General features: G+C 46.0%; 1 protein-coding gene across 1 annotated transcript; it reads right to left on the reverse strand.

Annotated features, from left to right (window-relative positions):
* Window positions 1–1,256: 1,256 nt before the first annotated feature.
* LOC309400802 (uncharacterized protein) lies at window positions 1,257–9,560 on the reverse strand. Its single transcript, XM_081969490.1, has 3 exons — window positions 9,547–9,560; window positions 9,290–9,446; window positions 1,257–3,047 (listed from the first exon to the last, which is right to left on the reverse strand). Exon 3 carries the CDS (start codon window positions 2,968–2,970, stop codon window positions 1,843–1,845), a length of 1,128 nt encoding a protein of 375 aa, XP_081825616.1. The 5' UTR covers window positions 2,971–3,047; window positions 9,290–9,446; window positions 9,547–9,560; the 3' UTR covers window positions 1,257–1,842.
* Window positions 9,561–23,360: the final 13,800 nt, after the last annotated feature.

Below are 23,360 nucleotides of genomic sequence, written 5' to 3' on the forward strand. Positions count from 1 at the left end.
TGGGCAACGGAGGAAGGGGGGTCAGAACAGTTTACTATGTGGAAATATAGAGGTATTCAGAGTCCAGTTAACAGTCCAAGTCATACACGGTTCAGTCATTCAGTTATCAAATAGTCAGTCTAGCACACAAAACAGCTAACAGTAGCAAACCACAGTACCTCACAATACACAGATCAGCGTCTAACAAACAGAGAGCTAACAGTCATTCTGACTCCATCTTATGGCTGCTTGAGGTAACAAACCAATTACATCTCTCTAGCATTTAAAGTAACAGATACATTTGTTACAATCATAGCTTATATCAGGGACGTGCAGGCAGGGGAGGCAGAGCCTCACCTCTCATCATGAAATAATAATATATAATAATAATATATAGTTCCTCCCATCCCTTTTACACGGCTCCCGCTAAGCTCCGGTAAGGAGAAGAGCCTTTGGGAAGTGAAGAGGAAGAGGAGGGAGGAGGAGGAGGAGGTGCGCGCGTGGGGCGGTGCCAGCTGGGCAACCAGCGGAGGCAGGAGGGTTCTCGGAAGCGCCAATAACCTTCCTGCCTCCACTGTACTTTGCGCGCTCCTCGCGACTGCAATAGACGTCCAGAAGTGGCAGGGGCTGTTGGGCTGGAAGCCCAAACCCCATTAGCCACAAAAGCCGCTTCTGGACGTATATTGCAGTCGCGAGGAGTGCACGAAGTCCAGCAGAGGCAGGAAGGTTCTCGTCATTCCCCAGTCGCTTTCGTGTCTTCATCATCAAGACGAAGTCCAGGAACGCCGACAACATTTCTGCCTCCGCTGGACTTCGTCTTGATGATGTCGCCACACCTCCCGGGCGTGGACGGATGGTGGTAGCCAGAGTGGCGCCGAGGCAGTCCGGCGGGTGAGCGACCGAGTTTCAGGCTGCCTGATCCTCCATTGCTCGCTCGCTCGCTCTTTTGTCCGCCCGGACCGCCTCGGCGTTGCCAAGCAGCTGCAGCGACGCCATCAAGACGAAGTGGCTTGGAGGCGAAGTGCTTTTCAGTGCTTTTCTGTGCGTCTGGCGTTTAGGTAGATAGCCGGATGTCCTAAACGCCAGACGCACAGAAAAGCACTGAAAAGCAGCTGCTGTTGGGGACTGCGGAGTGCGAGCCAGCGGAGCGCGCTCAGGAAGGCGGGGAATGGGAACACGTGTGCTTGAGGCTGAGGCAGCCTCAGCCTCCAGCACACGTGGTCCCATTCCCCACCTTCCTGATGACGTCACCAGCCTCACCAGCCATAAACCTCACCGCACGTAACTGGCTTATATACATTGCCAAGCCAAGACTAGGGTTACATCCCTAACACATGGTACTTATAGTAAAATAGACCAATAGATGGAATATGAAATGATAATTTGGTTTAACTTTGAAGGGGCAATTAATGATATTGTTTATGTACTAAGAAGAAAATAAGATAAAAAATATAGAAAGAGAATATAGCTGAATTTGGAAATAGAACTATGATGAGAAATGGATTATATATATGAGAGGATGTTAAAAGGAAAAAAACCCGGACACTTTGTTTATAAAATATGTGTAATAAAAAATAAAAACTTTGAATTGAAAAAAAAATCATTTTTTTGGAAGTCCCCATGTGGATGTCCCTTACCTTTCCAAGATGGTGCTGCTGAGAAGTAGTGGGCTCGTCCTCTTCTGAACTGGAGCCCTCTTCCTGGCTGGATTCTTCCCTGTTTCTCCTTGGTAGCACTCCTCCTTTGGAGCTTTTTCATTCTCTGCTGCTGGCTTTGGATTTATTTCTTTCCCCAAAACTCACTTCGCAAATCCTCAGAACCAAACATGGAGGTTTCTTTACCGATGCTCTTTCTCTGTGACTTCTAAGATACTCTCTTCTTCAACTTGTCCTCCCCTTGACTTGAGTCACATCCAGAGACATGCTTGCTCTCCTTTTTCAGTGTCCTCCTTGGATCTCCATCCTCGCTTTCATCTGACTCACTTTCTGACGGGTGACTAATTAGAGCCGCCTTCCTCGGCTGGCCTTGATTTGTCTCGCTTTGAGATTCCCCTTCACTGCTAGTGGGATCCTGTACCCACTTCTTCTCCTCTTCTGAGCTCTTATGCTCCTCTGACTCACTTTCAGCTTCTTTACTAGTGGACTCCTGAATCCTTTGTGTCATCTTCACTTCCTCCGGTTTCTTCCTGAGCAGGTCTTCCCTCTGCAGCTTCTTCCTACCCCCTCTCTCTTTAGGTTGCCTCTTGGGTTTGGAGTGACTTCCAGTCTGCTGGCTCCCTCTTTCTCCCCTAGCCCTCTTTGCTCCCTCTTTCTTCATTGGACTTTCACCTGCAGAATCCTCAGAAATGCTCCCTGAATCCTCTATAACTCTACTCTTCCTTCTGCATTGGCTGTCTGCCATCTTCTTCTGCAAATACATTTTTTTATCAGGACCACTTCCTGAGGCATCCTCACTTTCGTTTCCCTTTGAACCCTTCTGGGTTCCTGGCTCCATCCTCTCCTGTGATCTATTAGTACTGAATGACTTCTTCTCTTCACTCTCTCTTTCACTCCATCCTCTTTTCTTTTCAGAGATTTCTTCTACCTCGGACAGATCAGTTCCTATCTCTGATAGGTTCCTTTCCTCTCTTTGCTTATTCATCGTTCTGTTTTTTGCTTTGCCTTTGGAATCATTAGCTTTAGACTCTTTGTCCACCTTTTTCTTGAAGTCTCTTTGCTTCAAGCTGTTACCTTTTGTGACCTTCCTGTGTTCTTTGACCTCTTCTTCAAGGTCACTCTGTCTCGTGTTGGTCTCCTCAGATTCACTCACCCCCCTTTTCTGTGAGCCCCTGATCCTTTGGTTCTTGGGTGATTTCCTGCCTTGTCCTCTCTCCCTTCTTGCCTCCTGAAGGGATGGTTTTCTTTTGATCTTTTTAGTTTCCTCATTGCTTTCAGACCCAGCACTGTGAATTCCAGCTCTGGAGTCTCCTTGGTCAGAGGAATCCAAGAACATCCTGAGAAGTTTTGGACTCCCGTAGCATGGCCTCTTCTTGGAATCAATCCCAGAATCCTTTTCATCAGAACTGACTTCTGAGAGACAAAACAAAAAAGTGACAAATAGAATCGTATTGGGGAAGGACAACTGTTACAGTACTCTAAAGTAGGAAAACCCAACCAGAGGTCCTGAATCTCCTAAAGCCTTGGATGCAGCGTTTGGAGAGTCCCCAAAGTTGCCATTTTAATGTGACAGAAAAGGATATTGAGAATATGGGGGGAAATCCTTTTTCCTTACTGTCTAAGCAGTTTACAGAGTCAGCATATTGCCCCCAACAATTTGGGTCCTCATTTTACCCACCTCAGAAGGATGGAAGGCTGAGTCAACCTTGAGCCTGGTGAGCCTGTATATATGTATACAGCCTCTTAAAGTGCTAAGTTAAATACCATATTTTTCAGAGTATAAAACGCACTGGAGTATAAGACGCACCAAGGTTTTGAAGAGGCAAATTAAAAAAAAAGTAGGTAGGTAGATAGAGGGGGAGATAGAGAAATGCAGTAGGTAGGTAGGGAGCGAGAGAGAGTAGGTAGATAGGTAGGTAGAGGGATAGAGAGAGAGAGAGAGAAATACAGTAGGTAGGTAGGGAGAGAGAGAGAGAAGGTAGGTAGGCAGATAGAGGGATAAGAGAGAGAGAGAGAAATACAGTAGGTAGGTAGGGAGCGAGAGAGAGTAGGTAGGTAGGTAGGTAGGTAGGTAGGTAGGTAGAGGGATAGAGAGAGAGAGAAATACAGTAGGTAGGTAGGTAGGGAGAGAGTAGGTAGGTAGGTAGGTAGGTAGGTAGAGGGATAGAGAGAGAGAGAAATACAGTAGGTAAGTAGGGAGAGGGAGAGAGAAGGTAGGTAGGTAGATAGAGGGATAAGAGAGAGAGAGAAATACAGTAGGTAGATAGGGAGAGAGAGAGAGAAGGTAGGTAGATAGAGAGATAGAGAGAGAGAGATAAATACAGTAGGTAGGTAGGGAGAGGGAGAGAGAAGGTAGGTAGGTAGATAGAGGGATAAGAGAGAGAGAGAAATACAGTAGGTAGATAGGGAGAGAGAGAGAGAAGGTAGGTAGATAGAGAGATAGAGAGAGAGAGATAAATACAGTAGGTAGGTAGGGAGCGAGAGAGAGCGTAGGTAGGCAGGTAGGTAGGTAGGTAGGTAGAGGGAGAGAGAGAGAGAAATACAGTAGGTAGGTAGGGAGAGAGAAGGTAGGTAGGTAGGTAGAGGGATAAGAGAGAGAGAGAGAGAGAAATACAGTAGGTAGGTAAGGAGAGAGAGAGAGTATGTAGGTAGATAGAGGGAAAGAGAGAGAGAAATACAGTAGGTTAGGTAGGGAGAGAGAGAGTAGGTAGGTAGGTGTTGTGGCCCAGCAGGAGCCGTTGCAGCTGCCACCAGACTCCGAGAGTGAGGGTCCCTATGAGTCAGCTCAGGAGGATGTGGAGGACCCTGGACAGGGTTCCGACTCTGAGCAGGGATCGGAGAGTCTGGTCGGCCACCAGGAGGCGCCTGAGGCATGGAGCAGCGGTGAGAGCCAGAGGAGGGGGGCTCCTGATGCCATGCCTTGGAGCAGTGGGGAGGAGTCACGAGACAGTGAGTCAGAGATTAACAGGGAGTTCCTGGACGCTCGTTATCGCCGCGCCCATAGACGCAAGGAGCGAGGGCGCAATTACCGGCAGTAAGGGCTCTCAGCTGCTGATCAGGAGACTCCTCTTCAGGCTATAAAACAGTTGACTGTGCATACGCCCTTTGCAGCAGTCAACAAAGAACTCCTGCAAGAAGTTTTGGTCTTGAAACGTAGCAGGCTGGATAGCTGCTTTCGTGTCTTGTATTTGTGAGCTTTGTCTTGGTGGTTTACTGCCACGGAACTTTCTGTCTGTCTGTAAAATAAACCCTGTTCATTTGTATTGTTCCGGAGCGTGTTCTGTGTGGGCGAAGGAGGAAGGGGGGTCAGAACAGGTAGGTAGGTAGGAAGGATGTTTCCAGGTGTATTTATCCATGTGCTGGAGAAGGAAATCACTGACAACCTGCAGCACCTAAGACTTGTTTCTGCTGGCAGAGCACTTGATCAATGTAATTCTCATCAATCACTCTAACTAAAGAGCTTTCAGAAAGGAAAAAAAAAGTTTTTGCACTCTGCAAACCTCCCCAAAACGACCCGTTTTTCACGAAAACGGGTCCATTTTTTTTCAAATAAAAGGCATGAATAGCCTTGGGGTGGCTTGCAGAGTGCTCCTGGGGGGTGGGGTGGGGCCAAAAACGAGCAAAAAATAAACTCTGAGAAGGCAGACAGACATTTTTGACACCACAGCTTGACGGATTTCTGAAACCTACATCTGGTGCCGAAACCCGGGACAAAGACACCCTTCAGAACCAAAGACACCCTTCGGGGGAGCAACAGCCAACATACTTACCTCCCGTCTGGAACAGACCCCAAAGCACGCTTCGTCTTACGAGATCTCTCAGAGGTAAATATGGGTTGCAATCTGTCTCACCAGCAGCAAAAACATGTTCAAGAACTTAAATTCTTGTTACAGAAGTCAGGTGTTACCACACCTGAGGCAGAAATAAGGAAGCTAGTTGGTGAGATAGGGAAACATTGTTTTTGGTATCCCGAATGCAGAACACTTAATTTATGTGACTGGGAAAAAATAGGGCGAACTTTACATCTTGAACCCAGAGCCCCAGTAGAGATCTTACAACTATGGTTTCAGTGCCGTCATGGAGTGGAAAAATTTGGCTCTAAAGTTTTGGCAGAACAACAATTGACCACAGAGCCTCCACCTGATTGTGAGCAAGTAAAAATTCTTCCCCCAAAATCATCTTCAATTGGTCTTTCAGCTCCTCATGGAGAGGTTAATTCTTCTGCTTCTCCACAGTCAGAGGAACAATTAGAAAAAGAGGACGGGAAGAAAGAAGATATGTTTTCTGTCTGTCCACCTAAATTGATTCCACAAGATCATGAAGTAATTGGCTTAAAGGATTGCTTTTCTTCTATCCTTCTTTGCCCCGCTTTGCAGGAAAAGTTTGACTGTACTGCTGGTCAGGAAAAGTCCGTTTTCTCTGTGCCTGCCGCTTCCCTCCCCCCACCTTCCCCTCTTCAGGAAGAGTCTGTGCTGGTTTATGGCAAGCCTCAGCAGCCCCTCTATAATATCAGGCAAAAGGCTACTGAACCGTATCCTGGTTTTGTTAACAGATTGCAGGATGCTTTAAAACAACAAATAGGTAATTCTGAGGCTCAGATGAAGATGTTGATGAAATTAGCAAAGGAGAATGCTACTTCCAAATGCCAAAGGGCAATTATTGGTCTTGGGAACGATCCTGATTTGGTAGATATGATTAAAGCGTGTCAAGATATAGGAACATCTTGTCGAACTAATTTGGAATTTCAAAATCCAGGGAGGGTTATGTCTGCAACCTCCCACAGCCCTTTCCATCAAGGGTCGAAGCTAAAAGCAAAATGTCCAAAGTTATTTCGTTGGTTGATTTATACATTTACTTAGTCCTTTTTTTTAATTAAATTTTTAAAATAAGTTTTACAATTATCACCCCCCTTACCCTTCCCTCTTCCCACCCGACCTCCCCCCGACCTCCCAAAGCAAAATACAGGGTATAAACATTTAACAACCATACGCTAACATAAGCTAACTAATTTTAACATGTTACTATTCTTGTGCTTTAACTCCCCCTTTATTAAACTAGCTTTGAATAAATTGTAACATTCTTTATGCCTTCATTCATAAGCTAACTGAAATTTTTTAGTCCGGTATTTGTTTTGAATATAGTCAATCCATCTTCTCCAGTCCAGCTTGTACTTCTCATCTGAGTGGTCCTTCAGATACGCTGAAAATTTGGCCATCTCTGCTAAGTTTACTACTTTTAACGTCCATTCTTAGATAGTGGGCAACTCTTCCTTCTTCCAATATTGCGCCACCAACAATCTTGCTGCCGTTGTTAGGTTCAAAATCAAATTAGTCTCTATAACAGTGCAATCTGAAACTATGCCTAACAAAAACAACTGGGGTGTGAACTTTATCCTCTTTTTCAAAATATTTTGAATAACCCACCATATTTTTATCCAAAATGCTTTAACTTTTTTACAAGTCCACCAAATATGGTAGTACGTGGCACCAACACAGTCACATCTCCAACATTCAGATTGTACATTCGGATACATACAGGCTAGCCTTTTTGGATCTAAATGCCATCTATACAACATCTTGTAAAAATTCTCTCTCAAGTTCTGAGCTTGTGTAAATTTTACATTTCTTACCCAGATCTCTTCCCATGTTTCCATCACTATTGGTTCTTCAAAATTTTGTGCCCATTTTATCATACAATCTTGAACTAATTCTGTTTCTGAGTCTATTTCTATCAATACATTATACAACCTTTTTATGTGCATTTGACCCTGGTGCCTAATTTGTTTTATCAAATTATCCTCATTTTGGATGATACCAGTTTTCTGGTCTTTTTTCCATCTAGCCTGTAACTGACCATACTGAAACCAGGTTTGAATTACCCTTTCATCTCTTAATGCATTCAAATATTTTAACTGTAGTACACCTCTATCCATACTAAGAAGTTCCCCATATGTAGTTACATCTTGTTTTTGTTCTATACTTATGTTCTCTATAGCGTGTCTGGGCACCCCCCACATAGGTATCTTGTCGTTTAGCCTATATTGATATTTTTTCCAAACACGCAGTAAGGCATTCCTTAAAATATGACTTTTAAAGATCTTGTCGGCCTTCTTGTCATATATTAAATAAGCATGCCAGCCATATACCAAATCATAACCCTCAATATTCAATATTGTATCCTCTGTTAGGTTAATCCAATCGCTAATTGTTGTTAAAACTGCTGCATCATAGCATAATTTTAAGTTGGGCATTTTTAAGCCTCCTCTTTCACATATGTCTTGCATTATTTTAAGTTTTATTCTCGGTTTCTTTCCTGCCCAAACAAAGTTGTTAATACCTTTCTGCCATTCTTCCAAATTTGCGTCTTTTTAAAGTATTGGTATCATTTGAAAGAGGAACAGAAACTTGGGCAAAACATTCATTTTAACTGCTGCTATCCTTCCCAGCAAAGACAATTGTAATTTTTTCCATTTATTCATTTCTATCTGTATTTTATGCTATAATGGTTCATAATTGTATTTATATAATTTCCCATTTGAGGTTGTAATAGAAATTCCTAAATATTTAACCTTTTTTACTATCTCACATCCTGTTACTCTTTCTAATTCTTTTTTTTTGGGGGGTTCGTAGTCATATTTTTAGCTATCATCTTTGTCTTCCCTAGATTTACTTTGAACCCAGATACTTGACCATATGGATTAATTATATTCATTAGACCTATAACTGATTCCCCCGGCTGGGTTAAAGTTACAACCAAGTCATCCGCAAATGCTCTTACTCTGTATTCGTAATGCCCAATCTTAATTCCTTGTAGTTTGTCAGACCCACGTATTTTGTTCAATAACAATTCCAGGGTTAAAATAAACAATAATGGAGACAAGGGACACCCCTGTCTTGTTCCTTTTTCAATTTTAAAAGATTCTGTTAAGCCTCCATTAACTTTAATTTGTGCTGTCTGTTTCTGGTATATTGCTTTGATAGATTGCATGAAATGCTCTCCGAACTGCTTCTTTTGTAGTATTTTTATTAAAAATTGCCAATTGACTTGGTCGAATGCTTTCTCCGCATCTAAGAATAAGAGCACTGCCGGGACTTGGTTATACTTTCCCAAATATTCCATTATATTAATGATTTGTCTTACATTACTTTTCATTTGTCTCCCCTGTATAAAACCAGACTGATCATTGTGAATCGTTTGTTGCGCAATTGGCATTAACCTATTTACCAAGTAGAGACGGGCCGTATCAGGGAGTTATTTGAGATTCCTGAATAGCATTCTGGCCTGAATAGCATTCTGGATTCACTAGGGAAAAAATGGGGGTGTAAACCAAAACAATATATTGTTGCTCTGTGCTTTGCTTGTTAAAACTGTATAAAAGCCAAATAAACTCTGCGAAGGCAGACAGACATTTTTGACACCACTGCTTTACGGATTTCTGAAAACCTACAGAAAAAGGTGCGTCTTATACTCTGAAAAATACGGTAACCCTGCTGACTCATTCTCATTGCATCATCATTTCATTATTACAGCCTTATAGCAGCTGTTGAACTATTAAATCATTACCTTAACAGTTTATATTTCACTTCTACAAGTTAAAAAAACAGTGATATATTGGATAGTAAGTGCTAAGCACAATCACATAAAAATACAATTACCTAACTTCTTTTCAATCTTTTGCCTTTTCTGCTCCTGTTCATTTTTAATCTCATCCTCCGAACTATGGGAGATATGAAGGGGTCTCTTGCGGTCTCCAGATTTGAAGGAATGCTGGGCTTCAGTCCTTAACTCTACATTGCTTGGGGGTTGAGCAACCTGTCATGCATAACATTAAAAAAAGTTATAAACATATGGATCCATTTCATTCTTTACCAAGACATAACATGTATGTTTTCTCCCCTCCTAAAGCCAGCACCTTTATCTGGACCAGTTGTTTGAGCTGCTCCTTCTCCTGTTTGGATAGATTCTCCAGCCCAACATGGTCAAGATACTTCTTCCAAATTTATTTATTTATTTATTTATTTATTTATTTTATTTGATTTCTAGACCGCCCCCTCTCCCCAGAGGGACTCGGGGCGGTGTACAGGTATCAAATTAAAAACCATACAAACAATAATAAATATAATTAAAATTGGATTAAACTTTAGACCCCTGTACAAATTTATAAAAATTAAAAACTTAGCCTTAAGACCAACCCGTGAAATTTAAAAATACAGACTGGGGTGGGAGAGCTGGAATTAGGCCAGGCCGGCTAGATTAAACAGGTGGGTTTTAAGCTTCTGGCGGAAGGAGCGGAGGTCCGTAGTTGTTCTAATATCAGGGGGAAGGTCATTCCAGAGGGTCAGGCCCATCACAGAGAAGGCCCTTCCCCTGGGCGTCGCCCGCTGGCACAGCCTAGTGGACGGCACCCGGAGGAGTCCCTCTCTGTGTGAGCGGATCGGCCGAAGGGATGTGTGGGGCAGGATACGATCCCGCAAATAACTAGGTCCTGTGCCATGGAGCGCTTTGAAGATGATAACCAGCACCTTGAAACGCACCCGAAAAGCTACAGGTAGCCAGTGCAGCCCGCGCAGGAGAGGTGTTACGTGGGAGTATCTAGCGACTCCCGAAACTGCCCGCGCGGCCGCATTCTGAACCAACTGCAGTCTTCGGGTGCATCTCAAGGGGAGCCCCATGTAGAGAGCATTACAGTAGTCTAGCCGGGACGTCACAAGCGCATGGGTGACTGTGCGAAGGGCGTTCCGGTCCAATAGGGGACGCAGTTGGCGCACCAGGCGAACCTGGTGAAATGCCCCCCTTGCCACGGCTGTCACATGGTCATCCATTGACAGCCGGGCATCTAGGAGGACGCCCAAATTGCATACCCGATCCACGGAGGCCAAATGTTCGCCCCCAATGGCCAGTGATGGAATCAGCTGGTTGAACCGGGGTGCCGGTAGCCACAGCCACTCCGTCTTGGACGGGTAGAGCCTGAGTCTGTTACTTCCCATCCAGATCCGTACGGCTTCCAGACACCGGGACATCACTTTGACGGCATCGTTGGGGTGGTTTGGGGTAGAGATGTACAGCTGGGTATCATCCGCATACTACTACTACTAATAATAAATAATAATAAATTTATTTCTTAGCCGCACCCTCTCCCGAAGGACTCGGGGCGGCGTACAATAAAACACATAAAAAACAATATGGACAATACACACACAGAATAAACGAACACGCGTACATGGAGGAGGTATGAAGATAAGAAAAGACAGTTAAAACATAGTTTAAAATCCCCTAATAAAAGTCTAAAAGTCACAAAAATTAAAAAACCCGTCAGGAGCAGTGTGAACGAACTATGGTTGAGCCAGGCCAGCTACTTGAAATAGGTGCGTCTTGAGCTTTATCCGGAAGGCGCGGAGGTCAGAGGTAGTCCTAATATCCGGGGGAAGGTCATTCCACAGGGCTGGGCCCGCAACAGAGAAGGCTCTACTCCTAGACGCCGCCCCCCGACATTGTCTGGTGGACGGCACCTGGAGGAGTCCCTCTCTGTGTGAGCGAATTGGTCGCAGGGATGTATGGGGCAGGATACGATCCCGCAAGTAGCTAGGTCCTGAGCCATGGAGCGCTTTAAAGATCGTTATCAAGACCTTGAAACGCACCCGGTAGACCACAGGGAGCAAGTGCAGCTCGCGCAGGAAAGGTGTCACATGGGAGTACCTTGTACTCCCCATAATTACCCGCGCGGCCGCGTTCTGGACCAACTGTAGTCTACGAGTGCATTTCAAGGGAAGCCCCATGTAGAGAGTGTTACAGTAGTCCAGGCGAGACGTCACCAACGCATGAGTGACTGTGCGCAAGGCATCCCGGTCCAATAGGGGGCACAATTGGCGCACCAGGCGAACCTGGTGGAACGCCCCCCCTTGCCACGGCTGTCACATGGTCATCCATGGACAGCCGAGCATCAAGGAGGACGCCCAAATTGCGCGCCCGCTCCACCGGGGCAAGTTGAACGCCCCCGATGGCCAGAGATGGAATTAACTGGTTGAACCGGGGGGCCGGAACCCACAGCCACTCCGTCTTGGAGGGGTTGAGCTTGAGTCGGTTGTCATCCATCCAGACCCGTACGGCTTCCACACACCGGGACATCATTTCGACGGCCTCGTTGGGGTGGTTCGGGGTGGAAATGTACAGCGGAGTATCATCAGCGTACAGATGGTATCCCACCCCGAAACCACGGATGATCTCACCCAGCGGCTTCATATATGTGTTGAACAGGAGCGGCGAGAGGACCGACCCCTGTGGCACCCCACAGGTAAGGGGGCACAGAGTCGACCTCTACTCCCCTGTCAACACACGTTGCGTCCGGCCGGAAAGGTAGGAGCCGAACCACCGTAAAACGGTGCCCCCGACCCCCAACCCCTCCAGTCGGCGCAACAAGATACCATGGTCGATGGTATCAAAAGCCGCCGAGAGGTCTAATAGGACCAGGATAGAGGAACAACCCCTATCTCTGGCCCTCCAGAGATCATCCACCAACGCGACCAAGGCCGTCTCCGTGCTGTGCCCAGGGCGGAAGCCGGACTGGCGCGGGTCTAGATAATCATTTTCCTCCAGATGTCGTGGAAACTGATAAGCCACCACACTCTCTACAACCTTCGCCAGAAAGGGAAGGTTGGAGACAGGACGATAATTGGCCAGCTCCGTAGGGTCCAGGGAAGGCTTCTTGAGCAAGGGTCTCACCACCGCCTCTTTCAAGGCGGCTGGAAGGGACCCCTCACCCAACGAAGCGTTCACTAGGCCCAGGAGCCAGTCGCGTGTAACCTCCCAGGATGCCAGTACAAGCCAGGAGGGACACGGGTCAAGTAAACATGTGGTGGGTCGCAGTCGTCCACGCACTCTGTCCAAATCCTCGATGGCAACCAAGTCAAACTCCTCCCAGATAGGTCTCTCAAGACTCGCCACGGACGCCTCTACAGGACCACTGGAAGGGACCCAATCCTTCCGGATTTGAGCGATTTTATCCTGCAGATATTTCCCAAATTCCTCTGCTCTACCCTGTAAAGGGGCCTCCCGCGGCCTCTGAAATAAGAGGGAGCGGGACACCCGAAACAGGGCGGCAGGGCGGTTCTCTGCGGATGCAATGAGAGTGGCACAATATTGACGTTTGGCCACTCTCAATGCCACAAGGTACGTCCTTAAATGGGCTCGTACCTGTGTCTGGTCAAATTCGGAACGAGAGGATCTCCAACGACTCTCTAGGCATCTCTTGCGGCGCTTCATCACCCTTAGCTCCTCGGTAAACCAAGGGGCCAGGGTGGAGCGTTGCCGCCGGAGAGGCCGCAAAGGCGCCACCCGGTTCAAGGCCCCGGTAGTCGCATTGTTCCACGCGACCACCAGGTCCTCTACCCGAGGGCGGGTCAGGGCCGCAGAAGGTGGCCCAAGCTCCATCTGGAACCTCTCTGGTTCCATCAGGCGCCTGGGGCGGAACCATCTAGTATTTTCCGGTTCCGCCTCCCCGCAGCGGGGGGTAGCACCAGGGAAGTCAAGTCGGAGGAGTGAGTGGTCTGACCATGACAGGGGAGTGATGGTTAAGTCCCCTCCTCCCAGATCACTCAACCACTGGCCAGAGACAAAAACAAGGTCCAAGGTGTGACCTCCCTCGTGTGTCGGGCCCTGAATCAATTGAGTCAGGTCCATGGCTGTCATGGAGGCCATGAACTCCCGAACCCCCTCGGATGCTTCTCCCACCGATGGCAGGTTAAAGTCCCCCATCACTAAAAGTTTGGGGGTCTCAACCGCCACCGATGCGATCAGCTCGAGGAGTTCGGGCAGGGCTGCTGATGTATAGCGAGGAGCCAGGTATACTACCAGCAGGCCCAACTGTCTCCCAGGGCCCCATTTCACAACAAGGGATTCACATCCGGTTGTCTGTGGCACAGTGGACTCCCTCGGCTCTAAGTCCTCCCGGATAATCACTGCTACCCCACCGCCCCTTCCCTGGGCCCGGGCCTGGTGAAATGCTCGATAACCTGGCGGGCACATTTCCACGAGGGGTAAACCTCCCTCGTGGCCCAACCAGGTCTCCGTTATTCCCACGAGGTCCGGCTCCCCCTCCGAGATTAGGTCGTGAATGAGGGGGGCCTTGCTAACAACGGACCTCGCATTGCATAGCACCAGCCTCAGGCCCTGGGTCTGGAGCTCCTGACCACCTAGCATGCGGGGGTTGGTACAAGCAACCGGGTGTAACCAGCACCCACGGTCTCCCAACCGACTGCGAATTTTCAATCTGTCCTCGTATCTGCCCCTCCCTACGACTGTTGGAATCAAAAAGCCCTGCACAGGAAGCCCATACAGATGGTAATCTACCCCGAACCCACGAATGATCTCGCCCAGCGGCTTCATATATGCATTGAACAGGAGAGGCGAGAGGACCGACCCTTGTGGCACCCCACAAGTGAGCGGCTTCGAGGTCGACCTCTGCCCCCCTGCCAATACAAATTGCACTCGGCCGGAGAGGTAGGAGGAGAACCACCGCAGAACGGTGCCCCTCACCCCCAACCCCTCCAGTCGGTGCAATAGGATACCATGGTCGATGGTATCAAAAGCCGCCGAGAGGTCTAATAGGACCAGGATGGAGGAGCAACCCCCATCTCTGGCCCTCCAGAGATCATCCACCAACGCGACCAATGCCGTCTCCGTGCTGTGGCCGGGCCGGAAACCGGACTGGCGCAGGTCCAGATAATCAGTTTCCTCCAAGTGGCGTGGAAACTGTTGTGCCACCACACTCTCTACAACCTTCGCCAGAAAGCAAAGGTTGGAGACGGGACGGTAGTTGGCTAACAAAGCTGGGTCCAGGGAAGGTTTCTTGAGGAGGGGCCTCACCACCGCCTCTTTCAGGACGGCCGGCAAGAACCCCTCGCTCAAAGAAGCGTTGACTAGCTCCTGGAGCCAGCCTCGTGTGACCTCCCAGGATGCCAGTACAAGCCAGGAGGGACACGGGTCCAGTAAACATGTGGTGGCTCGCAGTCGCCTACGCAACCTGTCCATATCGTCGGAAGTAACAGAGTCAAACTCCTCCCAGAGTGGAACCTCAAGACCCACCTCCGACGTCCCCTCTAGATCACTAGTAGGGGCCAACTCGCTTCGAATCTGAGCGATTTTGTCCTGCAGATACTCCCCAAATTCCTCTGCTCTACCCTGCAAAGGGGCTTCCCGTGGCCTCTGTTGAAGGAGGGAGCGGGTTACCCCAAACAGGGCGGCAGGGCGGTTATCTGCGGACGCAATAAGAGTGGTACAATACTGACGCTTGGCCACTCTTAACACCACAAGGTAAGTCCGTAAGTCCATGACAAATGATGTCATGAGTGAGGATACTGCAACAGACCATAACGTCAGACAGCATCTGGTAAGCAACCACACAATATGCCTTTATATGGTATGTATTAAGAAGAGCAAGGATGGGGAATCTGTGATCCTCCAGAAATTGCTTTTTCCAGCTGCCCATAATATTGGATGGGGGAGATGGAGTTCAGAATATCTGTAGGCCACAAGCTGGGGCTCACCCAAATTTCTATCTATAGGCATATCCATCCAAATACATACTATAGGCCACAATATGGGCCACACCCAAATTTGTCATCTAAGTCCAGGATTTTTTAAAACATAATCTCCTAATTCTGCTCTCCTATTCAAGATTCTTTTCCAGATATGTAATTCTTCAATTCTCCCTTTGTAAATTATCCAGGAAACACATGCTGATAGTGTCAAGGGGGGAGTTCCACCCTTGAATTAATGAGGTGTTGGATCTTGGCTCTCCTAGTAGCATACTTCTGAAGACAAGCAAAATAAAACTCGAAGCATATTCTAATAAAAACACTTTAATATAAAATAAAATAAAATAAAAATGCAAAACTTTGCTAACTAAATTAACTACATCTCTGCAGAGTTATGTTGCCCACCCTCTTGGCAGGCGAACGGAAGATCAGAAAAGAAAAGTAAGGTTGGAATGTGAATGAGCATGCGTACTAAATCATTTGTCAGATAAGAACTGGAGCATGCGCAATAAATTTCAACACAACTAAGCAAACCAATTAACGCAGTGACAGCCCTTCTTTTGCTAGTTGGGTTGATGTCATCAAATCATCAAATAAGGCACATCTTCTTTCCCAGATACTCGTGTTGAGCTGCTGGAAGCGGTTTGTTGAGCATGTCAGCAATTTGATCATGTGTAGATACATATTGCAATTTAACAAAACCTTGTTTAACTAATTGCTTTGTGTTTTGATAACGAATGTCAATGTGTCTGGACCTAGAACCTGTAAAATGTGACTCAGAAATATAAACCACCAATTCATTGTCTTCCATCACAGTGATTGGTCGAATCGGACGTGTCCAGATATCTGTGATCAAAGCATCAAACCATGTTAGAGAATTACATGCATCGGAAACACAAGCATATTCAGCTTCAGTAGATGAACATGAAACAAAACTCTGTTTTCTCACTTGCCAGTAAACAGGACATCCATTCAGGAACATCATGTAACCAGAAGTGCTTTTGCGTGATTTCTTATCACTTGCCCAATCAGAATCTGCATAAAATAATAATAATAATAAAATTTTATTTGTTAGCCGCACCCTCTCCCGAAGGACTCGGGGCGGCGTACAATAAAAAACACATAAAATACAAATATGGACAATCCATACACAAGAATATAGACATATACGTGTACGTGGAGGAGGTAGACAGATGAATGGAAACAATTAAAATCGCAATTTAAAATCCCCTAAATAAAATTACAAAATTAAAAACCCGTCAGGAGCGATATGATCAAATTAAGGTATAACAACATAATTCTGCATAATCAATATGTGTTGGTTCTAGCAATAACTTCATGTGTTTAGTGTGTTTCAGGTATTTCAATAACTTCTTAACGCATGTCCAATGAAATTGTGTTGCCTTACCTACGTGTCGTGATAAGAGATTAACACTAAGTGCAATGTCGGGTCTGGTCCAACTACTAATGTATAACAGTGACCCAATGACTGAACGATATAGTGTTTGATCTTCGAACTCAGGACTTGGTCCATGTGTTAAGTTGTGAAAATCTGTTTGCATGGGTGTCTTTGTTGTGTTAGCATCTTTCATGTTGCAATGATGCAAAATGTGGTCAATTTTCTCCTCTTGTGAAAGACTAAACCCCTTCTGTGTTTTCTCAATCTGAACACCTAAGTAAGTGCTAATGTGACCTAAAGATTTCAATGTGAAGTATCTCTGCAAACTTTTAGCAAAAATCTCACTCATTTTCTTATTTGGACCAATATAAACAATATCATCAACATAAACAAGAATTATCTCATATGCATTGTTAGGTCTTTTTGTGAACACGCATTCATCAGTTTCGGACTTAATAAAACCCATTGAATTTAGTTTGTCAGTAAGGCATAAGTACCACATTAAACCTGACTGTTTCAGACCATAAAGACTTTTGTTCAGGAACCAGGTATCCCCTTCTTGCTGTCGGAATCCTGGAGGGCCTCTCACGTAGATCTCTTCTTCTAGGCCAGCATGTAGATAAGCCGTGTCCACATCAAACTGGAAAACTTCTAAACTAAGAATAGTTGCAGTGGTTAAAGCAATTTTTACACTCTCAGTTCTGACTGTTGGTGAGTAAGTGTTTGTCTAGTCCTCAGGATAACGTTGAGTGAAACCCTGGGCTACAAGTCTGGCTTTGTACAATGACTCACCATTCGGTTTGTTCTTGATTCTGTAGACCCATCGAGTGCCAATGACTTTTTTGTTTGCTGGAGGTTTTGCAGGTGTAAATACATTAAACTGTCCATTTCATCCTGCATTGCACCATACCATTTGTCTTGCTCCGAATCAGGAAGCTGCTTGATTTGTGTAAATGTATCAGGAGGAAGTATAACATTGCAAATCAAAGGCAAGGGTGTTTTTGTCAGTTGCCACGAATATCGCTGTGGAGGGATTCCTTTTGTGACCCTCTTGGAACGTCTCGGAACAACAGTCCATTCTTCTTCTTCTTCTTCGTCCTCGTCCTCACATTCGTTGCTAGCATCAGCATCTGCGGCTCGCGAAGATGGAACATCAGGTTGTGAAGAACTGGTAGAAGGAATATCTGCCTGTGAATCTTGGTCATCAGTCTGCGTAGCATCTACAACATCATCTCTAGGAAAATAAACTCTAGGATCATTGGAATGAATCCTGGACCAGTCAATATCTTCCTCAAAATTAGCAGATTGTGAAAACCACATTTTTATTTTTAATGTTGCCTTTTTATATTTGTGTTTTGCGAACTCCGGCATTTTTCTAAGAACACGGAAACTGGCATGCTCCAATCTTCTATGCCACTTGTGGATACACCTGGAATGCAAAGGTTTACCAGTTAGTGAATTTTCAACATTAACAGTTTCATGAGGAACCTCAGGCTTGCTCTGAGCAACCTGCTTCTTTTTTCTCTGTTTGTTGGCTTTAGGAGCCTTTGGAGTAGCAACGGGTTCTCTCTCTGAAGCAACTCTCTCTGGGCCCGTGCTGTCCCTTTTTGGAGTTTGCATACTTGCCTTTGCTCTTGGCTTTAAGTAATAAACACCACCAATCAGCATGGTTTCAGCAACAATATCTCCATTTTTAACTATGTAACTTGCTTTCTCGAGGTGGTGAACCTGGAACTTTAACTCTCTAGACAAGTGACTTTGACTAAGCAAATTACTAGTTGTTGAAGGTATGTAATAAACATCAGGGATGAGTGTATCGAGCTCTTCAACGTAAACAGTTCCTTTTCCCATGACCTTACAAGGGTGGTTAGAGAAGGAGTACAATTCTCGGAATTCAGATTCTGGCTCGTGCATCTCTGTGAAAAGTTCCTTTCTGTAAGTAACGTGTAGAGCTGCGCCACTGTCCAAAGTCCACAAAAGACGTCTGTCGTACTCTGGATCAGGTTGTGGATCGTTGGTTAAGGCCAATGTGGCGAGTGGAGCTTGTGGATCACGCCTTAGACCACGACGAACTTGTCTTCCGCCTCTACCTCTGCCTCTGGAGTCTGTTCCTCTGGGCTGGTATGTGACGGGAGCTGGAACTCGTTGGGGACAATCCCGGGTATCATGTCCCATACGGTTACAGATGTAGCATCTTGGCATCCTTGGAGCGTAGACTCTTCCTCGGTAGGGACGTCTAGCTGGAGCTCTTGATGCTGGCGGCCGTTGTAAATGTGGTGTGGCTAATTTGATAGCTTCCTCCTCAATTAAAAGTCTGCATACATTATTAACAGTGCGTTGAGCAATAGGCACGTGGTTAATCTTTGCAATGGCATTTTTCCATTCATAATTCAATGAGGTAATGATAATGCTGATCAACAGAGGGATAGAATCAAGATCACGTGAAGTGTTAATACCACTTTATAATGCCTTGGTAAGGCCACACTTGGAATACTGCATTCAGTTCTGGTCGCCACGATGTAAAAAAGATGTGGAGACTCTAGAAAGAGTGCAGAGAAGAGCAACAAAGATGATTAGGGGACTGGAGACTAAAACATATGAAGAACGGTTGCAGGAACTAGGTATGTCTAGCTTAAGAGAAAGAAGGACTAGGGGAGACATGATAGCAGTGTTCCAATATCTCAGGGGTTGCCACAAAGAAGAGGGAGTCAAGCTATTCTCCAAGGCACCTGTGGACAGAACAAGAAGCAATGGGTGGAAACTAATCAAGGAGAGAAGCAACTTAGAACTGAGGAGAAACTTCCTGACAGTTAGAACAATTAATCAGTGGAACAGCTTGCCTCCAGAAGTTGTGAATGCCCCAACACTGGAAGTCTTTAAGAAGATGTTGGATAGCCATTTGTCTGGAACGGTATAGGGTTTCCTGCCTAGGCAGGGGGTTGGACTAGAAGACCTCCAAGGTCCCTTCCAACTCTACTATTGTACTATTGTATTATTGTATTATTGTATTTGGATATCATCAATAACATGGCCTCTTTCTCTCAATTCACTTCTCATTCCTTTCAGTTTGGTCAAATGTCCACCAATTTGTTCACCAGGTTTCAACTTTGAACCGTGGAACTCAGACATGAGCAAACATGAAGATTCAATTGAAATGGGCCTGTAGCAATCTTCCAAAGTAGCCCAAATTTGTTGGGCTGTTGCATCAGGTGGAAAAGTAACCTGCAGTTCAGTATCCATGGACATCAATAATGTTGTGTAAGCCTGAGTCTCTAGGTCTCTTATTGCAGGAGTCCATGGTTGGGCAGGAGGATTAAACACCATACAACGGGTACCTTCTCTGCGAAGCAAGAGTGCAACCTCACAGACCCAGGCTTTATAATTCTGTCCCAACATTTTTAATTTGGACTCACCAGTCAAAGGAGTGACAGCAAATGCCTGTTGAGGAATATGCATTTGAACAACTTGCTGTGTAGGTAAAAATGCTGGTTGTTGAACCAGGGGGCGCTGTAATCGGACCTATGGTCTCTGTATTACAGGTGCAGTTGATGCTTGAGCAGCAAAATTAACTTGGCTTGCTTGGGGGGGCAGACATCTGCCTTTGCTGCATTAAGTATTGCCTTGCTCCCTCTGGGAAGGCACGTGCACCATCAGGAGGTGCTGAAAATTGGGCCTGGGAAGGCATTTGTGGCCTATCAGCCCGAATACTTGAATAATCTAAAGACATTTGTGAAAGAGTCTGTTGCATTGCCTGAAATTGCTTGTTAATTTTAAAATGCATGTCAGTTCCTTTTAGTAAATTATTTCTGCCAGGAGATGGCGGTGCAGCTTCACTTCTTGGCTGCAATATTTCTGCCTGCGTGGCATATATTGGAGAACAAACGAGATCACATGGCTATTGTGACGTGTGCACATCTCTCTGTTCTGATTTGCCTGACACAGTATCCTCCAGGGGGTGTGTCTTAGGCTTTGGAGAAGAAGGCAAGATGGCGTTTTCAGAAATTTGAAAGATAGGAAAACCATTCTTACTTGCCTGTAACGCTGCGTAATCTATTTTGGCCTGTAAAAGCTGGCGTTCAAACAACTCTATGTGATTATGATAGCTTTCCATATCTTGCTCAGAAGTCTGGGGAGATTCATAAGTTTCTCTTTGTGCATGGGGGTGAAATCCCTGCAGCCGTGAGAGCTTTGGCCTGGTGCCGAGGGTTTCAAAATCTCTTGAAGATATTTGGGAACATGCATAATTAGAAGGGAGATGTTCTACTAACCTCAGTTGTAGATTTTCATCTCCTGGAGTAGTCCCATCTTGTTGAGATCTTTTTCCCATAGCTGATTTTTCATCCAGCCTGGTTGCTGAAGCTATCGGCATTTGAAAGCTTGGAAGCCAGCGTAAAAAGCTTTTTGCTTCTCCATCAGAGGGGAGGAAGCCTTTGGAATGTCTTAAAGAGAAATCTCCCTGTTTCTTTTTCTTTTTCTTTGGCATGTTAGGAGTGAATTAATCGTTCCTCAGTAGATAAATCATCCTCTCTAATTAGCCTATTATGCTTATCTGTTGGAAGTAGCTAACAAGGAAAAAGCCATAAATTATACAACCATGCTCTGTTACCATTTTGTCAAGGGGGGAGTTCCACCCTTGAATTAATGAGGTGTTGGATCTTGGCTCTTCTAGTAGCATACTTCTGAAGACAAGCAAAATAAAACTCGAAGCATATTCTAATAAAATCACTTTAATATAAAATAAAATAAAAATACAAAACTTTGCTAACTCAATTAACTACATCTCTGCAGAGTTATGTTGCCCACCCTCTTGGCAGGCAAAGAAAAGTAAGGTTGGAATGTGAATGAGCATGCATACTAAATCATTTGTCAGATAAGAACTGGAGCATGCGCAATAAATTTCAACACAACTAAGCAAACCAATTAACACAGTGACAGATAGGACTATACGATTCTGGAACCAATGTTGTCATCCAGGGATCACAATTTCCACCCAGGTGGCTATGCTCAGTCAACATCTTCCAACTTGTCTTTTTTTCTACCGGCACGCTGCTGAGTTTTTAATTGTTACACTAAGGTGATACTCATTCTCATCACTACGGTAGTTGCCAAAAGGTTTATTATTTAATTTGTATCTCCTTATTATCATTATTGCAAATAGCTCAAGGTGGCAGATATATCCAACACAAAGTTCCTCCTCCCATTTTCCCCACAACAACCCTGCGAGGTGGATTGGGGAGAGAAAGAGTGAATGGCCTAAAAAAAGGCACCCAGCTGGCTTTCATGCCTATGGCAGGATTTGAACTCAGTGTCTCTTGCTTTCAAGCCTGGTGCCTTTATTACTAGACCCCATTGATTCTAGGGCAATGAGGGCGAACCTATGGCACACATTTGTTCATCCTTTTTTAAAGCCATTTTTCACCCTCCCCAGGCTCCAGAGGCTTATAGGAGCCTGGGGAGGGCGAAAAGAGCCTCCCCCACCCCCCCGGAGGCCCTCCGTAGGCTTCATGAGCTTCCCTGAAGCCTCTGGAGCGCAAAAACCTGGCCCTACAGGCAAACCGGAAGTTCGGGAATGGACTTCCTGTTTTCTCAGAGGGTCATTTTGACTGCTCCGGAGGCTTCAGGGAAGCCTCCTGAAGGTCCCTGAAGCCTCCGGAGGGCTTCCGGGGGTGGGGGGTGGGGGAGACTGTTTTTGCCCTCCCCATCCACCTATAAAGCCTCTGGAGCCTGGGGAGGGCGAAAAAAGCATGCAGAAATGGTTGGGTCGCGCCTATAGTGTGCACATGCGCACGGGGGGGTCGCGCATTGCATTTTGGGTGCGGCACGCCTGCACACGACCCCCCTGCGCTCCCCCCACTTATGGCACGCGAGCCAAAAAAGGTTCACCATCGCTGTTCTAGGGTGATAGGGCGGAGACCTGAAAAATCACCCCGAGCTCCAACCACTACTGCTTCTCCTACTCGGCATCCTCCAGCCATACAGGACGCTACACCACCCGTAATTCTCAGATGGTCAGGGAATGATGGGATTGCGGGCTAGCCTGCAGGGGCAAACGATTCTGAAGGTATTGCATATTCTGCACAGTAATCATCAACCTCGGCTAAGGAGGCTTCAGTTCCCTCCCTCCCTTTGTTCCCAAGGACAACCCGGAGTCTGAACCTCACCTGAGATCGGGGCTTGCCTGCAAAAGCCTGGAGACAAATTCCCGCATCTTTTGCTGCTGCCCAGCAGCGGCTCCTGCCATCCTTTCCCGCCAAATGGCACCTCCTGGCCAATGTAGTCATTCCCTCCGCAATGTTTCATAGCAATTGTAGTCCCAACTGTGCGTAAAGGGGCGTAGCCGGAAAAGCAACAAACGGAACGCGCATGAGCAAGCTCTTTACCCCACGGCCTCACGGGAGATCATCTGTGAGCCAATGAGGGCGGGGCGCCTGCCCTGCAGATTTCTTGGGAAATGTAACTTTTCCTCGGGGCAAGACCTCCTCTCCTTAAAATACAGCTAGCTTATCTGGGTCCTTGTTGGGTCTTTCTGAAACTCACTCCGTTGTGCAATGGTTTGTGCAAATAAAAATTGAAGTTAAAGAAAAGAAAGAAGTTGTTGGCTGAACTTTCATTTGTGTGGTTTATTACTTGATAAACCACAGTATAATCTGTAATCCAAGTAGAACAAGATGGATTTTGCCCCAAACGTGATTGTAGCAATCAAATTCTTGCATTAACTTTCTTTTTTTTTAAATTAAAGGTTTTAACAAATTTTACAAATATTACCCCTTCCCCATCCCACCCTCCGACCCTCCC

This window comes from Natrix helvetica, assembly GCF_964273705.1.
Source record: "Natrix helvetica genome assembly, chromosome: W".
NCBI classification, from domain to species: domain Eukaryota; kingdom Metazoa; phylum Chordata; class Lepidosauria; order Squamata; family Natricidae; genus Natrix; species Natrix helvetica.

Excerpts from the sequence above, each read along its gene's own strand:
- LOC309400802 (XM_081969490.1), bottom strand. The coding sequence starts at position 2,970 with ATGTTCTTGGATTCCTCTGACCAAGGAGACTCCAGAGCTGGAATTCAC.